Raw genomic sequence first — 23,783 nt, forward strand, 5'->3', positions numbered from 1 at the left:
CGATTTTACCCACTCTACACCTCTCGGTGGTTCGAGTGATTTTTGCCCGAATTGACTTTTCAAGACTAATTGGGTATGCAAAATTGCACAAACAATCATGGTTCAAGTCAGGTATTACTATCTTTAGGTTTAACCCTTTAATTGGGGCTATCAATCTCTTAAGTACGCCCCGATTCCTTGTTGGACCAATTTCAGAGACGTAGGCTCTCTTTCTCAAGAAGAGCCAAAGTCAACTAAACACAAACTAGTGTTTGCAACCACCAATTCAACAATTAAACATGAAATTAGCCCAAATATCAAATACCCATAGTAAATCTAGCCCTAAAACACAAGATTCATCAATTACCCACACTAGGGTTGAGCCACAACCCTAGTTTATGGGTCTAGCTACTCATAATTGAAGAAGAAAACAAAGAAATAGATGAAGACAAACTCATATTAATTAATTGCTAAAATAAACTAGAAGATTCAATGTTGAAATGAAGCTAAAATTGCTCAAAATAGCTAAAACTATCGAAGTCACGAGCGCAACTCAGTACAAAATCTATCTGATAACCTAAAAATAGGAAAAGAAGCTATTTATACTAAGCTAAAAAATCTGGACAAAAATACCCCTAAGGGGGTAGTGCGGACCGCACAAAATCACGTGCAGCAGCACTAGGGCTCTGAACTTGAAAATCCAACTCTCTAAACTCGGGCAATGCGGACTGCACAGAATCGAGTGCGGTTGCGGTGGCTTCTAGTGCGCTCATGAAATGGAGCGCGGACCGCATTGGCTTCAATCTCCAAACTGACACTTCTCTGATCCTTGGTTCTGCGGACCGCACTAAATCGAGTGCGGCCCCAGTGACTCCAATGCGGACCGTATTAAATCTCATGCGGCCGCATTGCCTGTTGGCTTGAAAATCAACCTATCTGAACCTCACTTGTGCGGACCATACAGAATGGTGTGTGGCCGTATTGGGCCTGTTTTGCCTGAGCTTTGTCTTGTCTTGGTACTTGTGCAACTTTCACTCTTTTTTGAGTTGATCTTTGACATCTTGTCACTTTGTTGATCAAACCTGCAATCAAGCACAACTTGTGAGCCTTTTGGAACTATTTTGTACAAATTTCTTATCAAAACATAAGCAAGAAGGAGTATAAAATGTATCAAAATCCCTAGTTATCAACTCCCCTAAATTTGAGCTTTTGCTTGTCCTCAAGCAAACAAAATAAGACCCACCCCTTAAGGAAAATTCCAAGAAAGTTCAGTTGTCTTAAAGTGCCTTCATCTAGCATCAATTGGGACTAACAATTGCCCTCAATACAAATAAATCATTAACAACATTTACTCTTTGAAACACCATGGATTAAGTGTGACACAAGAGCATCAAGAGTTGCCTCAACACATCAAAGAACTCTTTCTATTACTTTGGTCATCGTGGAACCCAAACTCACACATCCTCAGCTCTCCCTAAGCAAACCTCACCTTTAGAATAGTAGCACTTAGAACGAGGTTAATAAAAAATCACTCATCTCTCTCAAGGAAAAGTCACAAGTCCGGCTCTAAGTACCATATACTTGCCCCTTATATGAGTCACCACTAATGTAAGTTTCATTCAACTAGAGATCATATAGGGCTTTTGTGGAGACATAGTGAAGGCTTTTGGGTCCAGGTAGGCAATGTTTGGTCTAAGTAGGTTCCATCTTCCCTTAAGAACTTCTTTTGTTTATTTTAGCACACATTCACTTGACTTTTTGAGTCTTTTCACTTCTTTCTAAGGGGTTAGAGAGATACACTATCACTTTCTCTTATACATTTCAAATCTTCTCTCCTTTCTCAACTTTCCACACCTTTCATTCTTTGCTTTTCTTGAATCCCTTTTTATTCAATTCTACTTTTAGCATTCTTTTTGTCTTTTTGCTTTTATTTCTTTTTCATAGCCTTTTCTTTTCTTTATTTTGTACCTTTTTATCACTTTGTTGCCATCCTCGTCTCTCCCCCCAAACTTATACTTTTGTCATGTGCTAAGGAAAGATCGGGTGCCAAGAGATGGTATCTTTTAGAACGGGTAAAGGCTTGTATCATGGTTCTTTGAAGGAAAAAGGTTTAAGGCTCAAAAGGGTTGACTAGGGATCTTATCATTGGTAGGTTATAGAAGTGTTCAAGCTATCATTTGGATCAAGGAGAGTCTATAATCATGTCTCAAGTCAAAATTCACTTAGGATTTCGCATCAACAAACATTCAGGGCAAGTTCTAGACCAATAGCTCGAGACTTGGACTTGCAATGCAATTTCTCACCACACAAGCTATGGGATCGCTAAAGACACAGAATCGGGGCCCACAACGACCTTAGATAAGATTTGAGCGCACAATGGTCCCGAAAAACCACTTGAGATCACGACTTTCACCATCCTAAACACAACAATTTGTTTTTGACCATGAGATCAAATGCAAATGTGCTAGGCTCAAGTGAAGCTCTGCTAGAGTCACCCTTAAACACTAACTACTAAAAGCGAAAAGAAAGACGGACTCAAACCCTTAAGAAGGTTGTCACACCATCCATCATTGGGAAGAGCCACCTAGTTCACACAAACTCCACATTTGGAAAGAATCGTGGCATTAAAAAAACCAAAGGCTTATTGCAAACGTTCAAAACAAGAAGCTACGAACATAAATAAGGAGCTATGGAAAATAAAAATGCGAAAGGTAAAATGAATATTTACAAGAGGGGATTTAATCGAATATACAATAGAGGGAATGAATATATACAATGTAACATAAGCTTTATATACAGGCCCAAAGTAAAAAGTACGAAAAATGTAAAGAAGTGCTAAAATTATATACATACCAAAGATGAAAAATAAAGAAAGCATAAAAACTGTCAAATATATACAATCATCCAACAAATCAATGTAGGGCCTACCCCCTCAAATAAAAACTGGCATTGTCCTTAATGCCAACTAAATCAAATAAGCACCAAAAATAAAAGGGAAAATGATATAGAGACTCTCTATGGCCCGTCTGTCTGAATGGGATCCTGAGTGGTCCCTAGATCCTCAATATGCTTGGGAACCTCAGACTGGTTCCCTATGGCCTACTACTCTACTGCTGGGACTTGGGCCTGGACAGGCTCCTGGGCTACATCCTCTGGCTGACTGGAGGAAGTCTCCGGTGGGTCTACCACCTAGATGACTGCATCATCTGCTCGGGGAATCATCCTCTTCCTCTTGGGAGGCCTCTGGGACTGCTCTGGCTGGGGGTGAGCTGCTGGCACAGGGTCCTGTAATAATAAATCCAAAGGCAGATGATCTGCCTTCAACCTGTCAACCTTAACCCTCAACTCCTTTACGGACTCCTTGGAAGCCCGCGTCTTTCTCATCTTCTTGGCCTCCCTAGCAAGCTCCTTGAGAGCTCTTCCATGAGACTCCACAGCGTCCGTAAGAGCTTTTTGAGTGTCAAAGATTTTCTTCTAGTTGTCCAGAATATCCTTGAAGGCGTCCTCAATAGACTGTGGGACTTGTGGAGGTGGAGGTGCCAACTGAGCTGCCATTGTAGTAATGAGGACAGACAACTTAGAGGAAGTTGTCTGCATCCAGTTGTTGATGCTGAGAAGGGCCTGGCTCAGTCGATGTGCAGTCACTGGGTAGGCTCGGGAAGAGGGTATATCTAGATCTGCTGAAGTGGATGGACCAGGGGGAATGTCCACTGAGGTGGAGGCAGGCTGAGTAGGAGCCACTACCACAACTGGCTCTTCAGACTGTCCAGGTGGAGCAGTAGCTATTCCCTTGAAGTTCTTGCTTTTTGGGTTATCATCCCCTTGCATGTTGTACCATGAGAATGGGGCCCTTGCTTTTACGTTGATATCAAATGGCCGTTTTTGAACTTTGAGGTCCCTGAAGTACATGGTCAAGAAGTTGGGGAAGGGGTAGTTTCTGTCACCCTCACTTACTACCTGCGTAATTACCCTAGACATTACCTTCCCGACATTAATCGGGTACCTCTCCATGATCGATGCCACCAAAACTGCCAAGTGAAGAGGGAGGAAGTTGTCATGAGTAATGGGGTCCAATCTGCTGCATACAAATGTTTTTCACCCCTTGGCCTCGAAGTTCAAACTTCTTCTCAAAATTTTTACGCTCGCATTCAACCAATCGGGGGTGGTACCTGGGATTGCCAGATACTATGCCAACAAGGGACGGACCTCCTCACCTAATTCCATATTCGCCAAATACAGTGACTTATCCTCCTCATCAAATCCCAAGTAGTCATTTATGGTTTTCCCATCGAACAACACTTTCAAATTGCGCACCTTGGTCACTTTGGTGCCCTTCTTGATATGGGCAACATTGGTGTCGAATTCCTTGACCAGTTGCTTGTTTGCATCCTCACAGTTGTTTAAGAAATACTCCCAGCCCACTCTCTCTCTAAACTGCCTTCTCACATTGGGGTTGTGAGGAAAAAGGTCTATATCTTCAAAACTTCTCTCCAGAATTAATTTCCTCACAGGCCACCATTCTCTGAATTCATGGTAGGCCACCTCGCTTACAAAGCGGTCTTTCCACACCTTCGGGTTTCTGGTTCTTTCTACCCCGCCAACCTGGGGCTCACCCCCTTCTCCTACTACCTCTTCTTTTCCTATTGCACCCTCTCCGAATAATGAAGTTGTGGGGGAGGTGGAGTATTCATTCCCACTGCCTTCAGCTGAGTCCTCAGATGACCCAGAAGATACATTTACTGACGCTTGGGCAGCGGAGGAAGGTGGAGGAGTGTCTCTTAGTCTTTTTCTCTCCAGCCAGTCAAGGATGTACTCTGGGATTGAGTCTGAAGATATATCCCGGAAGGGCTCGTATTCGCTCCCAGACTGGTCAATGGCCCTATCAGCAGCTTTAATCATCTTCCTCATATTTTTAATGTTTTGCCGGATTTGAGGATTCAGTCTTATCATTTTTTGTTTCCCTCCCCGGGAGGATTCACCTCAACTAGCTTGTTTAGAACACTTGTCTCTTTATTTTACCATTGTCTTCAAACAACATCCATTAGGCTTGTTAGTATCAGTATAAGTAATTAAGATCAGAGTTGTAAAAATGTAGACAATTGCAGATACTACACAATGCGGACCGCACAAAAATGTAGTGTGGTTGTACAGAGGTCAGTGCGAACCGCACAAAATGCCAATGCGGTCCACATAGAGGTAGGGTTCAGACTACCCACTCTCTGAACAATTGCTCCGCGGACCACACAAAATGTAATGCGGCTGTAGTCTCAAGTTTCAGGACTTTCAGCAATGCGGTCCGCACAAAATTCCATTGCGGACCGCACAAGGGCATCGCGGACCGCACAGAATCAACCGCGGTCCGCACTGAGTGCCCAGAAGCAGTACTAACTTAGGGTTTAATGTATTTTGATTTTAAGTCCAATTTTACACCTAAGAAAGGTCCCTATGTGTTTGCCCAGTGTTATTAACTACCTAAGTCTACTTTAATCAAGAAATTAACTAACCTAATTTTACCAAATCAAAATAAGTATTGAAAGAACAGAAGGGAAGCTAAGAAGACAAAAATTAAATGAAAATAATAAACTTAAACAACTAACAAGAAGTAAAAGTTTACCAGATGTGAGATGCTGATGATTAATCGAGTTTTTACAGATGAAATCGTGCAATTCTTGTGATGAACAGTGATTTTTTTACGGTTTTGAGAGCAAAGGTCGAAAAGTGTAAATGGAGGGCCTCAGGCCCTATTTATAGAAAAGGACCTGGGGCCCAACTTACCTACCCCAATGCGGACCGCACAAAATGCAATGCAGTCCGCTACACATAGTGTAATTCGAAGCTTGAGAAGGCAACCATTGCGGTCCGCACAAAATGTAACACGACCGCAGTGGTCCACCACGGACCACACAAAATATAATGCGGACGCGGTGGAAAACTTCAGAGACTTGACAATTTTTTCACTGTGTCATGCACTGCCTCAACACAAACCTATAACATCTCACCATCAGTCAGTCCAAAAATGAATCCTATCCTACAATGAAAAACAAAGAAAAACAAGAAGAAAAACACATGGGTTGCCTCCCAAGAAGCACTTGATTTAACGTCGCGGCACGATGCAGGTTACCATCAAATCATTTGAAGTGAAGAAGTGCCACCACGTGGCTGTCATCAATTTTTCTCAAGTAGTGCTTAACCCTATGCCCATTCACTCTGAAAACTTCCCCATTTTTGTTCTTTAAATCAAGTGCAACAAACGGGGTCACACACACCACTTCAAAAGGTCCACTCCATTTTGACTTAAGCTTTCCCGGAAATAGATGTAACTGAGAGTTGAACAAGAGAACCAAATCACCAACTTTGAACTCCTTGCTACGAGCATATTTATCATGAAGGTACTTCATCTTGTCCTTGTACAAGGACGAACTAGAGTAGGCATGGAATCGGAATTCATCAAGTTCATTAAGCTGCTCCACACGAAGATTTGTTGCAACATCCCATTCAAGATTTAGCTTCCTCAAAGCCCACATGGCCTTGTGCTCTAATTCAACCAGTAGATGGCAAGCCTTACCAAACACCAACCGATACAGAGACATACCAATCGGAGTCTTGTAAGTAGTCTTATAATCCCATAGAGCGTCATCCAATTTCTTTGACCAATCGGTCCTATTTGCATTGACCGTCTTTGATAATATGCTTTTGATTTCCCTGTTGGAGACTTCAACTTGACCGCTTTCTTGAGGATTATAGGGAGTAGAAACTTTGTGATTGACATCATACTTTGAAGCAAAATGTCAAAAGCTCTATTGCAAAAATGAGACCCCCCATCACTTATGATTGCACAAGGAGTACCAAACCTTGTAAAATTGCTCTTCTTGAGAAATGCAACAACAGTCCGGGCCTCATTGTTGGGCAAAGCCATGGCTTCAACCCACTTTGAAACGTAGTCAACCGCCATAAGAATGTATGTGTTCCCACACGAGCTAACAAACAGGACCATAAAATCAATGCACCATACATCAAAAATATCAACCTTAAGGATGGTATTGAGAGGCATCTCATCTTTCTCGAAATTCCACCCGCTCTTTGGCATTCATCGCATCTTTTCACAAAATCACCCGCATCTTTGAATAAAGTTGGCCAATAAAACCCACAACTAAGAACTTTGGAAGCCGTCCTCACCCCATCATGATGGCCACCATATGGAGAGGAATGACAAGCCTCCAAGATACTCAATTGCTTTTCCTCCAGGACATACCTTCTGATCACAACATCTGTGCAAATCTTGAACAAGTACGGCTCATCCAATAGAAATCCAAACTATCCCGCTTGAGCTTCTTCCTTTGGTTAGAAGAGAGCTCACACGGGATTATACCAGTCATAGGGAAATTAGCAATATCCGCAAACCATGGAATACCATTCATCGACACCAAAATGAGTTGTTCGTCGGGAAAAGAATCATTGATCTCTAGGCCATCACGAGGCATCACCTCCTCCTCCAAGTGGGACAAGTGGTTCGCCACTTCGTTCTCACTACCCTTCCGGTCCACAATCTCCAAATTGAACTCTTGAGGTAACAAGACCTTCTGGATCAGTCTAGCTTTGGAGTCCTTTTTTGTCATCAATTACCAGAGTGCAGCATGGTCAGTATGGATTATGACCTTGCACCCATGAGATACGACCGAAATTTCTCCATTGCGAAAACAATAGCCAAAAGTTCTTTCTCTGTCACCGTGTAGTTTACTTGAACATCATTCATTGTCTTACTTGCATAGTATACGGGATGAAACATTTTGTTCACTCTTTGACCCAAAACCGCCCCAACCGCAACATCGCTCGCATCACACATGAGCTCAAAGGGTAAGCTCCAATTATGTGCGGTAATGATAGGAGTGGTGGTAAACTTATGCTTGAGAAGTTCAAAGGCTTGCATATATTTTTCATCAAATACGAACTTAGCATCTTTTTCCATCAACTTGCACAAGGGATTTACTACCTTGGAAGAGTCTTTGATAAATCTCCAGTAGAACCCCGCATGCCCAAGAAAACTTCGAACTCCCTTGACAGATGTAGGGGAGGGAGCCTTGAAATCACATCAATTTTTACTTTGTCTACCTCAATACCATGCTTTGAAATTTTATGCTCAAGAACTATGCCCTTTTCCACCATAAAATGGCATTTCTCCCAATTGAGAACAAGATTAGTTTCTTCACAACGGGCCAAAACTCTATCAAGATTCTTCAAGCATTAATCAAATGAGTCTCCCACAACACTAAAGTCGTTCAGGAACACCTCCTAAATGTCTTCCACCATATCAGTGAAAATGGCCATCATACACCACTGAAATGTATCCGGTGCATTACACAATCCAAAAGGCATCCTAGAGAAAGCAAAGGTGTCATATGGACAAGTGAATGTGGTTTTCTCCTGATCTTCTGAAGCAATCAAGATTTGGTTGTACCCATAATACCCATCCAAGAAACAGTAGAAGGCATGCCCAGCAAGTCGGTCTAACATCTGATCAAGAAAAGGCAAAGGAAAGTGATCCTTGCGGGTCACTTTATTCAACTTGCGGTAATCCATGCATACCCTCCAACCGGTGATGGTTCTGGTAGGAATCAACACATTTTGTGAATTTTCAACCATGGTCATGCCACCCTTCTTCGGTATACATTGCACCAGTGAAGTCCACGAGCTATCAGAGATGGGGTACACAACCTCGACATCCAACCACTTGATCACCTCCTTTTTCACAACTTCTTGCATTGCCTCATTCAACCTCCTTTGATGCTCCAAGGAGGGCTTTGCATCATCTTCCAGAATAAACTTGTGCATACAGAATGCGGGGCTTATCCCCCGAATATCAGCTAAAGTCCATCCAATTGCCTTTTTCGCTTTTAAAGCACTGACAATGTGGCATCAACCTGCATGTTAGTAAGACAAGAGGAAAGAATAACTGGCAAAGTAGAATCTGAGCCTAAGAACTCATACCTGAGGTATGGAGGCAGCAGTTTCAACTCCAACACCGGAGGCTCCTCAATTGAAGGTTTTGTTGGTGGAGTCTTCCTATTTTCAAGGTCCAAAGATAATTTTCTAGGCTCATAAGAGTAAGAGCCCAATCCATGTAAAGCGTTTACGCACTCCACTCGGCCCTCATCATCATTGACATCAAGGTTCAGCAATACAGCCTCCAATGGATCCTCCACATTAATCATTGTACTAGTGTCATCAACTATCACTGCTGTGACGAGGTCCATAAAAGAGCACACCTCAGTATTGCTGGGCTGCTTCATTGATTTGCAAACATAAAAGACCACTTTTCCATCACCCACCCGGAAGGTAAGTTCCCCTGCTTCCACATCAACTAAGGCCTTCCCCGTAGCAAGGAAAAGTCTTCCCAATATGATAGGAACTTCATAATCCACCTCACATTCCAAGATCACAAAGTCAGCTGGCAAGATAAATTTGTCCACCAGGACAAGCACATCATTAATAATACCCAATGGTCTCTTCATCGTTCTATCCGCCATTTTTAATCTCATAGAAGTTGGCCTAGATTGCCCAATACCCAAGGTTCTGAAAACTAAGTAAGGCATCAAATTGATACTATCCCGCAAATCACATAGAGCCTTAGCAAAATCTGTACTCCCAATGGTGCAAGTAATGGTGAAAGCACTAGGGTCTTCAAGCTTCGAGGCCATTGAATGCACTATAACACTAACTTGGTGAGTCATCTTTGTACTTTCACAATCCATAGAACGCTTCTTTGTAACCAAGTCCTTCATGAATTTAGCATAGCCCGACATTTATTCAAGAGCCTCCACCAAAGGTACATTAATGGATAAGCTCTTCATCATGTCAATGAAGTTTTTAAACCTATTCTCATTTTTCTACTTCACGAGCCTTTGAGGATAAGGCGGAGGTGACCTTGGCCTACCTTGCCTTTAGGCACCATCGGCTCCGGCATATCTATTATGTGTTCCCTAGACGGGTTCACATCATTTGAGTTTCCACCTCGGCATCTTGAATGTCAATCCTCACTTCTTCGTTCACGTTCTCATCAATCACATTTTCAACCACCAAAGGAACTTCATCTTCTTGCAACTCAACATCATCATCCACAATTTGCTTTTGTTTGGAGGCATGCACATCACCGCCTCTCCCACTTCTTGTTGTTACCGCCATAACATGATTGTTCCCACCCTTCGGGTTCACTACCATATCACTTGGTAGAGCACCTTTAGGGCGAGTATTTAAAGACTGTGAGATTTGGCCTAACTGCACCTCCAAGTTTCTGATAGAGGTATTGTGGGAAGCCAACTGAGCATCCGAGTCCGCATTCTTCTTCGTCATCTGTTCAAACATCATTTCAATTCTACCCATATCATTGCTAGAAGAACTAGGACCTTGAGATGGAAATGAGGGTGGATTGTTCGGTTGTTGTTACATTGGGGACCTTTGAAAGTCTTGCCCCCGGTTTCCTTGGTTTCCATTGTTCCATCTACCTTGATTATTATTACCACCCCAGTTGTTGTTATTACCATTCCAATTTCCTTGGTTGTTTTGATTATTGTTCTGATTGCCCCAGTTATTGTTTTGGTTGTTGTTTCCCCAATTACCATTGCCTTGTTGTTGATTGCCCCAGTTGCCTTGGGGTTTCCATTGTTGTTGGTTGGAAGAATTGCCCTTTCGGCCTTGATAATTATTCACATATTGCACCTCCTCATTTTGTTCATCATAACCATCATTTTGGAATCCACTACAATTATTGTCAAATTGCTATGAATTCCCTTGATTTTGTTGCCCTCTTTGTCTTCTTTTATTGACAAGCATATTGACACCCTCCATAGCATTCACTTGGCGAGGATTTTGAACTTGTTGCAACTGTGTCTTCACTAGTTGGTTCATCGTGGTTGTCAACTCAGCTATAGCCTGCCCATGATCATGTAATTTGTTGTGCAAATGAATGACCGTGGGGTCACCCTGGGGCACATTGGCTCTACTTTGCCAAACGGAAGAACTGTCAGCATCTCGTCAAAAATGTCACAAGCCTCATCATATGACAGCTTCATAAAGTTTCCCCCGGCAAGTTGGTTTATTATGCATTGGTTTGTGGTGTTAATACCCCGGTAGAAAGTCTGTTGGATCATCACCTCGGTCATATCATTGTTGGGGCATTCCTTCACCATTGTTCTACAACGCTCCCAAATCTCATGCAAAGGTTCCGTAGGCTCTTGCTTGAACGCCAAGATCTCATCTCTCAATGTAGCCATATGCCCCGGTGAGAAAATTTTTGCAATGAACTTATCCGCCAACTCATCCAAAGTAGCGATGGAATGGTTGGGAAGTCGCTCAAGACAATCAAGTGCTTTCCCTCTAAGTAAAAATAGGAAGAGTCTCAACCGGAGAGCATCTTTGGACACATTAGTTTGCTTACTACCCCCAACATGTATCCACGAACCCCTTGAGATGTTTGTAAGCATGTTGATTTGCAGCGCCCGTAAAATACCGACGTTGCTCTAGCAAAGTCAGCATCACATTGGTTATTTGAAAATTGTCCGCCCGGATTCGGGGTGGGACAATAGCACTTGCATAGCCTTGGTTCGGAAGCACTCTAGGAGCCACACTTGGAGGTGGCGGAGGAGGGTCTGGAATATTGTCATTTGCATTAGCATTGGCCTGGCGGCCTCTATGTTGTCCTTGAGGTACAAGAGACACCTCATCATCTCCGACGTCATCTACCTCCTCCCCGCCAATCACATTTCCAAGAGGGTTATTGGCGTTGTTTGCTGCCATTTGGTACCTAAAGTTGTGACACACACAAATTAGTAACAAGGAAGGAAAGAAGAACAATACACAAAACTATTTAGATTGATAGCCAAAACCGTCAGCTCCCCGACAACGGCGCCAAAAAGTTGATCGAAGCCAACCCTGCACTACTATTAAGTAGCGAGAGAGGGTTGAAGCAGCTTTTACCCGATTAAGGTCGTGATCGATTTCCACAGGGAGCTATTTGGAGTTGAGTTTTTATCTAATTAAGAGTTGTGTATGTGTTCCAAATTACACTTCTAAACATTTTTGGGTTTTTGTTTTACTTCTAGTTTTATCAAACTACAATGCTAAGTTAAACTCGAATAAGCTAAGAGTAAACTACTGCGAGTTGTTCAAATGGGTAAAAGGCACTAGGATAGTGATTTTCACCTAGGTGGTCAATTGACAGATACTTGAGTCTAAGGCATGATTGACGACATAACCGTTGCACGATTTTACCCACTCTACACCTCTCGGTGGTTCGAGTGATTTTTGCCCGAATTGACTTTCTCAAGACCAATTGGGTATGCAAATTTGCACAAGCAATCAAGGTTCAAGTCAGGTATTACTATCTCTAGGTTTAACCCTTTAATTGGGGCTATCAATCTCTTGAGTACGCTCCAATTCCTTGTTGGACCAATTTCAGAGACTTAGGCTCTCTTTCTCAAGAAGAGCCAAAGTCAACTAAACACAAACTAGTGTTTGCAGCCACCGATTCAGCAATTAAACATGAAATTAACCCAAATATCAAACACTCATAGTCAATCTAGCCCTAAAACATAAGACCCATCAATTACCCACACTAGGGTTGAGCCACAACCCTAGCTTATGGGTCTAGCTACTCATAATTGAAGAAGAAAACAAAGAAATAGATGAAGAAAAACTCATATTAATTAATTGCTAAGATAAACTAGAAGATTCAATGTTGAAATGAAGCTAAAATTGCTCAAAATAGCTAAAACTATCGAAATCACGAGCGCAACTCAGTACAAAATCTATCTGATAACCTAAAAATGGGAAAATAAGCTATTTATACTAAGCTGAAAATCTGGACAAAAATACTCCTGCGAGGCTAGTGCGGACTGCACAAAATCATGTGCGGCCACACTAGGGCTCTGAACTTGAAAATCCAACTCTCTGAACTCGGGCAATGCGGACCGCAGAGAATCGAGTGTGGTCCACATGAAATGGAGCGTGGACCGCATTGGCTTTAATCTCCAAACTGGCACTTCTCTGATCCTTAGTTATGCGGACGCACTAAATCGAGTGTGGCCGCAGTGACTCCATTGCGGACCGCATTAAATCTCATGCAGCTGCATTGCCTGTTGGCCTGGAAATCAACCTCTTTGAACCTCACTTGTGCGGACCGCACAGAATGGTGTGCGGCCGCATTGGGCCTGTTTTGCCTGAGCTTTGTCTTATCTTGGTACTTGTGCAAGTTTCACTCCTTTTTGAGATGATCTTTGACATCTTGTCACTTTGTTGATCAAACCTGCAATCAAGCACAACTTGTGAGCCTTTTGGGACTATTTTGTACAAATTTCTAATCAAAACATAAGCAAAAAGGAGTATAAAATGTATCAAAATCCCTAGTTATCACCCCCATCAAAGCTCTACGCGATCGCGACAGAAGGAAAAACCTGCAACAGTTGAAACCAAAAATCTACAACTTCTCAACTATGTATTTGGTCCGTTTAACCACCCAAAACTCACCCGAGGCCCTCAGGACCTCAACCAAATATACCAACATATCCCATAATATCATTCAAACTTATTCCAACCTTCAGAACACTCAAAACAACATCAAAACACCAAATTTGCATCAGATTCAAGCCTAAGAATCCTAAAATCTTCCAAACTCCGCTTTCAATAAAAAAGTCTATCAAACCACGTCCAATTGACCTGAAATTTTGCACACACATCCCAAATGACACAACGGACCGACTGCAACTTCCGTAATTCCATTCCGACCCCTATATCAAAATCTCACCTACCAACCGAAAAATGCCAAAATTTCAATTTCGCAAATTCAAGCCTAAATCTACTCCGGACCTCCAAAACATATTGTGATCACGCTCCTAAGTCCCAAATCACCTTCCAAAGCTATCCGAACCATCGGAATTCACATAAGAGCCCTTTAACACATAAGTCAACATTCGATTGACTTTTCCAACTTAAGCTTACTCAAAAGAGACTAAGTGTCTCAAACCTTACCAAAACCTCTCGGAACCCGAGCCAACCAATATGATAATACAAAATACAGCTGAATAAGGCAATAATAAGCAGAAATGGGGGAAAAGGAGCGGTAACTTATGAAACGACCGACCGAGTCGTTACATAGATTCTGCCACAAAGGCATTAGAAGCAGCACCAAGCCGCTCGTCTTCAAGTTCAACATGTCGAGCAATATCAAGAAAAGTTTTTATACTTTCATTGTGGGTCAAGCTAACCTTCAAATGTTCCCAACTATTGGGAAGAGGACGGATCACTACCTGAACCTGTTGCTCATCTTAGAGGACGTGACCAACACTCTTGAGTTGTGCTATCATGTTTGACATCACCCGAAGGTGTTGTTTGATGCTCTGATCATGATGCTTTTTGAAAGTGTCAAACTTGATAGTTGGCTGTCTAAGGTGGATCATAGAAGTACCCCCATATGTTCCTCGTAAGTGTGACCACATGGAATGAGCATTAGGAAATTCCTCACATTCACGAATCAGTTCATCAACCACAGAACTCACAATGATTCCACGTACAATGGAATCTCTCCTTTTCCAAGCTTTGTAAGCTTCAAGATCTCTTCTGTGTTGAGCAGTGTTACCCTCTTCTAGTTGACTTAGAACATGGTTTATACCTTCGGGAGCGTTCTGCTCATCTAGGCATGCCATATCTTACAACTCCAGACGTCGTAATTGTCACCATTTAGTTTCTCACCTTTATTTAAGTCAACCATAATACTTTTTGATGACATGTCTGTACTTAAGAGACAATCACGCAAGTTTATTTATCAATTATGCATGTGTCATACACATTCAAGCAAATTAATTCTAATTAAGGTTTCACATTTAGTGTAAAATCGAAAGGATATGTAAGTATCCAATTATCATCTACGATCTAAATATTTAACCAAAATTAGAAATTAATTTCTTAATGTGCATTAATATATATGATGAAGACTATAATCAATAGAATTTTGAGTCTTATTATTAACACCATATTCTAGAGTAATATAGAATAATAACCAATCCAAAATAGGATAAAACACAGAGATATATATTCATAATATATCAAAAATAAAACAAAGGAGTTCATAAAAAAAACTTAACTAAATTAAGTTATCATGGGAAATTTTTACCTATCTCACTCCTAGAGCCACCAAGAACTTCCATAATGGTTCATTAGGCTCAATTTTGCCATATATTTCAATAAGTTCATTCTTCCAGAAATCTAATAAAGAATGATATAAAATGACGAAGGCATCCCTTTCCTCAACACTAAGGAATTTTCTATGAATTTCATCTAATTTAATCCTTAAAAATCTGAGAAAATCAAGCAAAAAGCCAAAAGGAGCCATTTGTATTTTTTTGAAATCCTCAAGAAGTCTTCTTCTTTCCGTTTTATGTGCCCTTATTTCTCTATTCAGATTTTGCTTCATCATTGAATCATTTCTTATGACTTCAGGCTCTGAATCTGTATCAACTAGAGTTGTGATCCTCTTGCGACACATTCTTCTACTATTACTTTTTGCTCATATATCAATATCACTCCTATTTGGAGCAATTTGAGCATGTTCCCGTTCAGCCATATCTGAAATAGGAACAAGAAATCAGAAATATAGTTGTTACCATTTAATGAGACAACGTATGTCACAAATTTCTGGTAGAAGACAAAAAGGATCATAAAAGGATTTTTAAAGTTGGAAGATCCGTTTTTCACATAAAAAATATTTTCGGAAAGCCCAAAACGAGTACATCATGAATATATAAGTTTTAGGCAAAAATATTTAACAAGTTATTTCTAAAAAGCTGAAAACAGAAGCAGTTTTTCATTAGAAATATAGTCAAAAACTGCCAATCTTCAAAAAATCATATCTCACTCATTTTTAATCCTTTTTTCATATATAATATATTTTCGGAAAGCCCAAAACGAGTAGATCTTGATTATATAAGTTTTAGGCCAAAATATTTAACAAGCGATGGCCAAATGTAAAAAAATCAGAAACCGTTTTCTCTGAAATTTGTCAAAAATTAGCCAACAAAAAAAATCTCAACCTAAACTTATAAAACAACGATTTCAATACAATTTACATGAATAACTGGATCATTCAACCTGGCTCTGATACCAATATAATATAATTCGGAGCAAAAATAATGAATTGTGTACCTTAAATTCGCAGCGGATATTGTTGTTGTTGCTACCAAAAGAATCTGCCCCAAGTCTCCTTTGATTTCACTAGGAAATCAAGGTTAAAATTCACAAACTAAATATCTTTTAGTGTGATGATGTAATCTAGAAAGTCACGATTGCTTTTCCTTCTTTCTGGTTTTTCCTTTTGTTTTCTACATAATGTCTCTCGTGCACCCTCTTTTGAAGAAGACTTCCCCTTTTTATTAGGAGAGGTTGAGCAGTTATCAGATAATTGTTCCCTCTCCTTTTCAAAAAGGATTTGAACAATTATAACTGTTCCCCCTCCTTTTAAGGATAAGGTTGAACAGTTATAACACAACTGTTCATCCTTTATTTAAAAAACCAGACAATCCTTTATTTACGAGTCGGGTAATATTGGATCGGTTCGGTTCACATGGGCGACCCACGATCCCAAAAACTTACACAACCATTCAAATAAGCTGTTAAGCAGGGATGACAATGGGGCCGGACGGGGCGGATTTTGACAAAATTCACAAAAATTTCAACCCACCCCGCATAGTTACTTTTTCAGCTTTTAACCCGCCCCGCCCCGCTTAATTTTTTTTCTCTTTTTTCTCTAATTATATAAAAAAGATTGCTTTCAGAAGCATGGATTTTTTTTTCATTACCAATACGATAAAAAAAATGATACTTTTTTCTATCATTTTTTCTCTAATAAAATGATATTACATAAGTCTCACGAATACTATTTTGAAATGATAGGAAATGATTGCTCTCAGAAGCGCGGATAAATTTTTTAATCGCAGCCAACATTAAAAAAAATCCCGAATTAGAAAAACAAATATTTACAATATAGCAGTGGACTTAGGAGTAAAACAGTAAGAAAAAATGCAATAAACCCCACGTTGACACTGCTATTATAATTTCAGCCTCGTTGACTAGCTCTATTTTTTTACTATCTTTTCCTATTACAATACTATATCTTTCAAAATAAATGGGTTACTATCATTTCCTATTACAATATGATATCTTGACTTATGTAATATCATTTTGTAGAGACTTATGCAAAATAGTATTCGTGCTAGTGAAGAAGAATGTGTAATTGTAATTGAAATTAGGGGTGTACATAGGCCGGGTTGCTTCGGATTTTACAATTACCAAACCAAACCAATTGTGTCGGGTTATTAAATCTAAAGACCAAACCAAACCAATAAAACTCGGGTTTTTCAATATCGATTTTTCTCGGGTTTTCTCGGGTTTTCGGGTTTTTTCGGATTTTTTTCCGGTAAAATCTTCGTAGAACAAAATATATAACGTATGCTCAAAATATTTCTTTAATCCTAGTAAGATACAACTATATAAAGTACTATCCAAGAAAATAATACAAAATATGAGATGTGTCATGGCATTATCCTAAAATATTCAACAATAAAGACAATAAAATTATGTAATATAAATATTGCTAATTAAAAAGCCATAATAAAAATAAACATAATCTAAAAGTACTAAGTCATTCTAAAATAAATAAACTAATAAGGGAGTATTAATTACATGACTAAAAGCTAAAGCAAAATAAAAATAGGTTATGCATTTTTATCCAAATTATTGCAAAACAAAAAATATATATTCAATACATTCATGTTCGTAATATTGAATTGAATGTCTTTTGTTAGCATTAATATTGATTGTTAGCATTATTTAATTTACTAATATTAATGGCTATAAAACTTATTGGAGCATTCAACAGTTCTAAGTCCAACCTTGAAATAATATCTTAAAAGATAAAATTATGAAATTTTGTAAGAAATATTTATAAATTACATTACAATAAATATATTTATATATTAAATATATCTAAAATTTCTATATATGTAATGTCGGGTTGGTTTGGTTTCGATTTGACTTTCTTTAGTTAAAACCAAACCAAACCAATTATGGTCGGGTTTTTTTCCAACACCAAACCAAATCAAACCAAATCATAGTCGGGTTTTTTTTTCTCGGTTTGACTCGGATTATCGGGTTGGTGCGGTTTGTTGGTTTTCTTTGTACATCCCTAGTTGAAATGATTGTTTTGTTTCAAAAAGATAAAATTTAAAGTTGTCCCGTATTAAACCCGCTCCGTTTTAAAAAATTTAAAAATTATTTTAACCCACTCTTGCACTCGCATAAGAGTAAAACCGCCCACCCCATATCAAACAAAACCCGCCCGCTCTGCCCGGCACCCGGCCCATCCCATTGTCATTCCTGTTGTTAAGTGAATTATAAAAAGTACATACGTTCAGCATGTCATAATTTCTACTAGCAAATTGCAATCGTCATGGCATGCAAGACGTAGCAACTTGATATCAAGAAGATTTTAATTTAAAACGTGATATTACTGACTTCAATCACCTTCCTACAGCGTTATTAGGTGAGAGTTATCATCTTACCGTGTGAACAACACACATACAAAGAGATAACTGTAATAAAAAATTATAAATATGATGTTATAAAACATAAAGAAACCTGAAATATAATGCCGGCAGCGCGAAGGATGATATCAAATGAAAAGGGTGTCAGTCCAGTCACAAACATCAATATCCACGGATCCAAAATTTAAATTTTATGAGTTCATTTAAGATTTTTATTATTAAATATATTATATTTTTAAAATTATTAGTCTATATCTACAATTTGTTATACTTTAGTAAATTCTTATATATAAAATCAGTTAGAAATTACAGGTTTAATTGAACCGATATCAGAAGTCTAGATCCGTCTATGCATGGGCGGAGCTAGCCCATCGAGTTCGGGTGCGGCCGAATCCAGTAGCTTTAGAACCCGTTTGGACATAAAAAAAAGTCCCTTTTTTTTTCAATTTTTTTCACTTTTTTCCGAATTCATCGTTTGTTCATAAAATTTTCAATTTTCACTTGAAGATGCGTTTTTGAAATTTTCGAAAATTTGAAAAACTCCAAAAAATTAATTTTCAAAATTTTCACTCAAATCACTCACAAAACTTCAAAAACAACCCAAAATTATATTCATATCCAAACACAAAAAATTTCAAATATTATTTTCACCTTTTTTTGGAGTTTTACAATTCTTATGTCCAACATCACTTAGTCTAACTCATGTATTTATCTTAAAAAAATTATTGAATATATATAAATTATTAATTTAAAATTTAATTATTTAAAATAACAAGAACTCCGAACCCATAAATTTCAAATCATAAATCCGCTTTGTGTCAATATCGTCACTTGCATAGAAATGCTACAAATATTTCTCCGGAAAGAAAGTTTGACAACCGTCCGAGAGAATCCTAGAAGAGCTGGGGATAATTTCGTCATTTACTTATTTATCCGAGGTCATTTCCGGAAATCTGGCCGAACCATTAGCTTTTAAGTAGATCTCCGTTAGATAACCGATCAGTCATAATTGAGTCCACCGTAGTTTTTAAATCAAATAATAATTGTCTTATCATAACTTCCCAATTTTTCTTTTTAAAACTCCCTAAAAAATTTGGTATTATTTCACTAATAATAATGCATTTATCACAAAAGTGATAGTGGTATTTGGTATTCTGTTGAGCTGTATAAATAAATTATCATACCACAATGGATGTCGTTGGATTTTCCACAGAGCCAAACAAGACTTCCATTTCTCTCTTAGAAGATAACTCATCCTCTTTTCTCTTCTTTCCTCCTCACTCTGTAGAATTTCAGAAACATTGTTGAGAGAAAAGCCACTGAATAATGTGAGTAAATTTTCTTTCCTTAAGTGGAGGTTGAAGTTTTGTTAGTTGAATTTTTTTCTTTTTTCCTTTTTTTCCCTTTTTGGGTTCATTTTCCTTTTTTTGAGTGTTTTTTCCGTGTTTTCACAACAGTTGTTTTCAAGATAGGAAAAAACGGCGAAAAATAAGCTTTCCTTTTGCATGTCTGCATATGGCCAAAGGTTTGAAATTATAGTCATCGTTGATTGGCGCTTTCTAGAAACTTGTAGAAAGAAAGAAAATTGAATTACGGTTTTTCGATTGATTTCATAAAAGCGAAATTCGTCTTTGGTTTTTGCTTTGTAAAATACAAAAGAAAGAAAAAAAGGCGAGTCGAGTCTGGTTTTTGTGGCCGTTTTCTTTTTCTTTTTTTTCTTCAAAAATTTCAGAAAATTAGTGAAAATGGGATCGTCAGGAAAGTCGAATGACGAGATTGTGGAAGAAATCATGCGAATACATCGATGTCTACCGACAAGGCCATCGATTGAAGAAGTTGAAGCTGCAAAAGCGTTAATTGGGAACCTGGAGAAAGAAGATCAGTTAAAATTGGATGCAATTACGAGGCAAAATAAAAGGAAAGATGTTCCAGAAGAGCTGTTCAGAATTTTGCAAGAGATGCAGAGGAATTTTGTTCATTTCCAGAGCAAAGAGCAGAAATGGGAGGCTATGAAACTTTTAGATCTCGAGAATGTTCACTCTCTGTTCGACGATTTGATTCAGAGAGCTTCCAAATGTTTGCCTTCTAAATCTCAGGCTAATGATAACTCAGCTTCCTTCTCCGGCAGCAGCAGCTTAAATTCTCCGGCAATTACAGCAACTGCGACTGCAATTACTCCTTCGTCCAGCTTTTATAACGCCAAAGAGCCTGTTAAAGTGGCTGAAATGTTTAGTAGAGATGATAGTTACTTGAATAAAGCAAAGGCCACGTTTCTTGTGGATGGATTTGGTGTTGGGCTTCGATCTGGGGATGCTTTGTCAGGGCCCAAGATTGTTGATTCCACTTTAAAGCCAGCAACAACTAGTGGTATGTTACATCTATTTGCTGCACCATATTTGGTTATGCACTTTTAGCAATTTTGGTTTCTTAAGTTTGCTTTCTAGAATTTGACTATATAAATTATTGTTTTGTTGTGTTGAGTCAGTTTTCTTATTTTGATCAAGAAGATGCTGGTTATTTTGTTTGTAGGTCAAGATGGTGAGAAATTAAGTTTGATTAAGCTTGCTAGTATGATTGAAGTGTCATCTAAAAAAGGAAGTCAAGAGCTTATCCTTAAGAATAAGTTGTCGGACCAGGTGGAATGGCTTCCAGATTCTATAGGGAAGCTGTCAAGTTTGATTACTTTGGATTTGTCTGAGAATCGCATAACTGTCCTGCCTACCACTATAGGGGGGCTTTCGTCATTGCAAAAGCTAGATTTGCATTCGAACAAAATCATTGAACTGCCTGATTCCATTGGAGATTTGCTTAACTTGGTCTATCTTGATCTCAGTGCAAATAACTTAAAGTTGTTGCCCGCGAGTTTTGCGAGGTTAGCTCACCTTCAAGAACTTGATCTGAGCTCCAACATGCTATCAGTACTCCCTGAGACAGTTGGCTCCTTAGTAAGTCTAAAGAAATTGATTGTGGAAACTAATGACCTTGAGGAACTTCCTCACACTATTGGTCAATGTACTTCACTCAAGGAGCTTCGTGCAGACTATAACAGGCTTAAAGCTCTTCCTGAAGCAGTGGGACGGATTGAGTCTTTGGAGATTCTGTCTGCACGGTACAATAACATCAGGCAATTGCCTACGACTATGTCATCCCTTACAAGTTTGAAAGAGCTCAATGTTAGTTTCAATGAAATTGAAGCCATCCCTGAGAGCTTGTGTTTTGCTACTACGTTGGTCAAGCTGAACATTAGCAACAATTTTGCAGACCTGCGGTCACTACCAAGGTCAATTGGGAATCTTGAGTTTCTAGAAGAATTGGACATGAGTAACAACCAGATTAGAATTCTTCCAGACTCATTTAGGATGCTCTCAAGTTTGCGGATCCTTAAAACCGAAGGAAATCCTTTGGAAGTGCCACCAGGAAACTTCGCTGAAAAGGGAGCACAGGTTTGTTTTCATTTTACTATGTTGGTGCTTTCTGATTTTTTTTTAATCCTAGTTCTTTTTTCCTAGCTATTCTTGTTGTTTTTAGATGATTGGATTACTTAATTATGCTTTGTTGCTGTGCTCTGCAGGCTGTTGTTCGGTATATGGCTGATCTGGTAGCCAATAGGGATGTGAAGGTGCAGCCGGTGAAGAAGAAGAAATCCTGGGCTCAGATATGCTGCTTTTCAAGATCCAACAAACGTCAGCGCAATGGTGGGGACTATGTTAATGCCTGATGTGCTGCAGCTTGGATACAAATGTTTGAACGCACTATACATATGGTATGCTATTTGTCCTTCTTACCAAGTTTGTTATTATGGTTTCTTAATTAGATTTCAACGTTCTTGGAACTGACCAAGCAGCTTCCAAGAGGAGATGATTCTTAGCTCGTGTGTAGGCACTGATTACTGATATATTTCTTTAACTTAATTATTCTCCTCTGCTCTTCTTATCTGTTCATTTTCTCAGTTAATAAATTGAAAGGGTGGACTATACATGCTGGTTTGCGTTAATAAATTGAAATGGTGCACTGTACATGCTGGTTTGCGTTAATTACAATAATGAAATGTAGGGTTCTAAAGGGTACGCCTCACATGCTTTGTTATCTGTTATAGGAAAATGAGCTGTGATTTGGGTGGACGAGTCAGCTGCCAGTTTGGTTGAATTCAACCATTTTTTGCCAGCAAATCAAGCCATTTTGTTGTTCCAGATCTGGCACTAATTCTTGCCACGTGTTCCTTTCGTTCTTTTTTCCTCATTTTGTTTCATTCCATGTAATTCTTTACTCCTCTGTGTTGTATCTGTGTTGTCATTCAGCTGTAACTTTTCCTCTTTGATAATGTAAAATGAGATGTAAAATTTTTATTACACGGAAAACCAGGTTGAAATTTCTCGTGTTTGACTTCCCATAAAAGTAAATTAATATTGAGTTTACCGAGTTTCATAATTTCTGATTTGATGGAATATATTTTTATTTTTTGCCTCCTTTCTGGTATTGGGAAGTCAGCCTAATATATTTCCATTATCCACTTGGGTTCTAGAACGATACATTTGTTTGGAATCTCATTATTTTTTGTAGAGGAATGTTGCTAAGGTCAAATGAGGGATGCTTAGAAACGGAGTCTTGTTAATAAAACTTTAAGGGCGGCCATGACATTGTGTACCAAATACATTTGACCTATTTGGCTAGATTTCTATAATATATCCAATTGGATTTATGACTATTCTCGTACATGTAAAGTATACTTATATACACATATAAATATGCCGAAATACCCAACTGCAGCAGCCATTTCATTACTGGTTGCATTATTATTCTCACTGAGTCATCATTACAATATTATATCATTATTTCTCGAGACAAATGCCCTATAAAAAGGTGGTTGACCTTACTTTTATTAAGCGGAAAAGACTCTTTATTTGAATCAAATTATGTGAATACGTTACGCTACAAGACGCCGGTTACTTTTATGATCAAATTCAAATGATAAAGGATGAAATTCCCATCATTTTAGGTTAGGGAGATGGCATAATTGTTGGTCATAGTCCCCAGGATCAAATAGGTCTACTTTTGTTAAAGCTGGAAATCGATGTGACAATGATGGGTGACTAGTTTGTTATGTAAATATCATAATATTGGTATTAATCGTTTAAAGTAGTCCAATAATTACTATTACTATGGTAATATTTCCCAGATTAGTAGGTCGGTCCGTGAGAAGTGAGCAAACCAAATGGACCA

The 23,783-nt window shown here is 38.9% G+C and overlaps 2 protein-coding genes across 3 annotated transcripts; one reads left to right on the forward strand and one right to left on the reverse strand.

The window, feature by feature from the left end:
• Positions 1 to 8,870: 8,870 nt before the first annotated feature.
• LOC138885049 (uncharacterized) lies at positions 8,871 to 9,707 on the reverse strand. The gene is made up of 3 exons (XM_070165938.1): positions 9,447 to 9,707; positions 9,111 to 9,257; positions 8,871 to 8,897 (listed from the first exon to the last, which is right to left on the reverse strand). The coding sequence occupies exons 1-3, from the start codon at positions 9,705 to 9,707 to the stop codon at positions 8,871 to 8,873; spliced, it is 435 nt and encodes a 144-aa protein (XP_070022039.1).
• A 10,012-nt stretch (positions 9,708 to 19,719) lies between these two features.
• LOC104233137 (plant intracellular Ras-group-related LRR protein 4-like) lies at positions 19,720 to 22,991 on the forward strand. 2 transcript variants are annotated; one of them, XM_009786460.2, is made up of 4 exons: positions 19,720 to 20,930; positions 21,093 to 22,006; positions 22,135 to 22,326; positions 22,660 to 22,991. In XM_009786460.2, the coding sequence occupies exons 1-3, from the start codon at positions 20,309 to 20,311 to the stop codon at positions 22,279 to 22,281; spliced, it is 1,683 nt and encodes a 560-aa protein (XP_009784762.1). In that variant the 5' UTR covers positions 19,720 to 20,308; the 3' UTR covers positions 22,282 to 22,326; positions 22,660 to 22,991. The 2 variants fall into 2 exon arrangements, with proteins under 2 accessions (XP_009784762.1, XP_070024064.1); XM_070167963.1 differs by lacking the exon at positions 22,660 to 22,991 and having other exon boundaries at positions 20,176 to 20,930; positions 22,135 to 22,327.
• The last annotated feature ends 792 nt before the right edge of the window (positions 22,992 to 23,783 follow it).

The sequence above is a fragment of the Nicotiana sylvestris genome, chromosome 2, assembly GCF_000393655.2.
Source record: "Nicotiana sylvestris chromosome 2, ASM39365v2, whole genome shotgun sequence".
In the NCBI taxonomy this organism is placed as follows: domain Eukaryota; kingdom Viridiplantae; phylum Streptophyta; class Magnoliopsida; order Solanales; family Solanaceae; genus Nicotiana; species Nicotiana sylvestris.

What these genes read in the sequence shown, in the direction of transcription:
- LOC138885049 (XM_070165938.1), bottom strand. Translation starts at nt 9,707, where the DNA reads ATGACTCACCAAGTTAGTGTTATAGTGCATTCAATGGCCTCGAAGCTT. An exon ending in TTAATGATGTGCTTGTCCTG is followed by an intron (nt 9,258 to 9,446) that starts GTGGACAAATTT and finishes TCAATGAAGCAG; the next exon opens with CCCAGCAATACTGAGGTGTG. An exon ending in ATGAGGGCCGAGTGGAGTGC is followed by an intron (nt 8,898 to 9,110) that starts GTAAACGCTTTA and finishes ACTAACATGCAG; the next exon opens with GTTGATGCCACATTGTCAGT.
- LOC104233137 (XM_009786460.2), top strand. Translation starts at nt 20,309, where the DNA reads ATGGGATCGTCAGGAAAGTCGAATGACGAGATTGTGGAAGAAATCATG. An exon ending in AAAGCCAGCAACAACTAGTG is followed by an intron (nt 20,931 to 21,092) that starts GTATGTTACATC and finishes TTTTGTTTGTAG; the next exon opens with GTCAAGATGGTGAGAAATTA. An exon ending in TCGCTGAAAAGGGAGCACAG is followed by an intron (nt 22,007 to 22,134) that starts GTTTGTTTTCAT and finishes TGTGCTCTGCAG; the next exon opens with GCTGTTGTTCGGTATATGGC.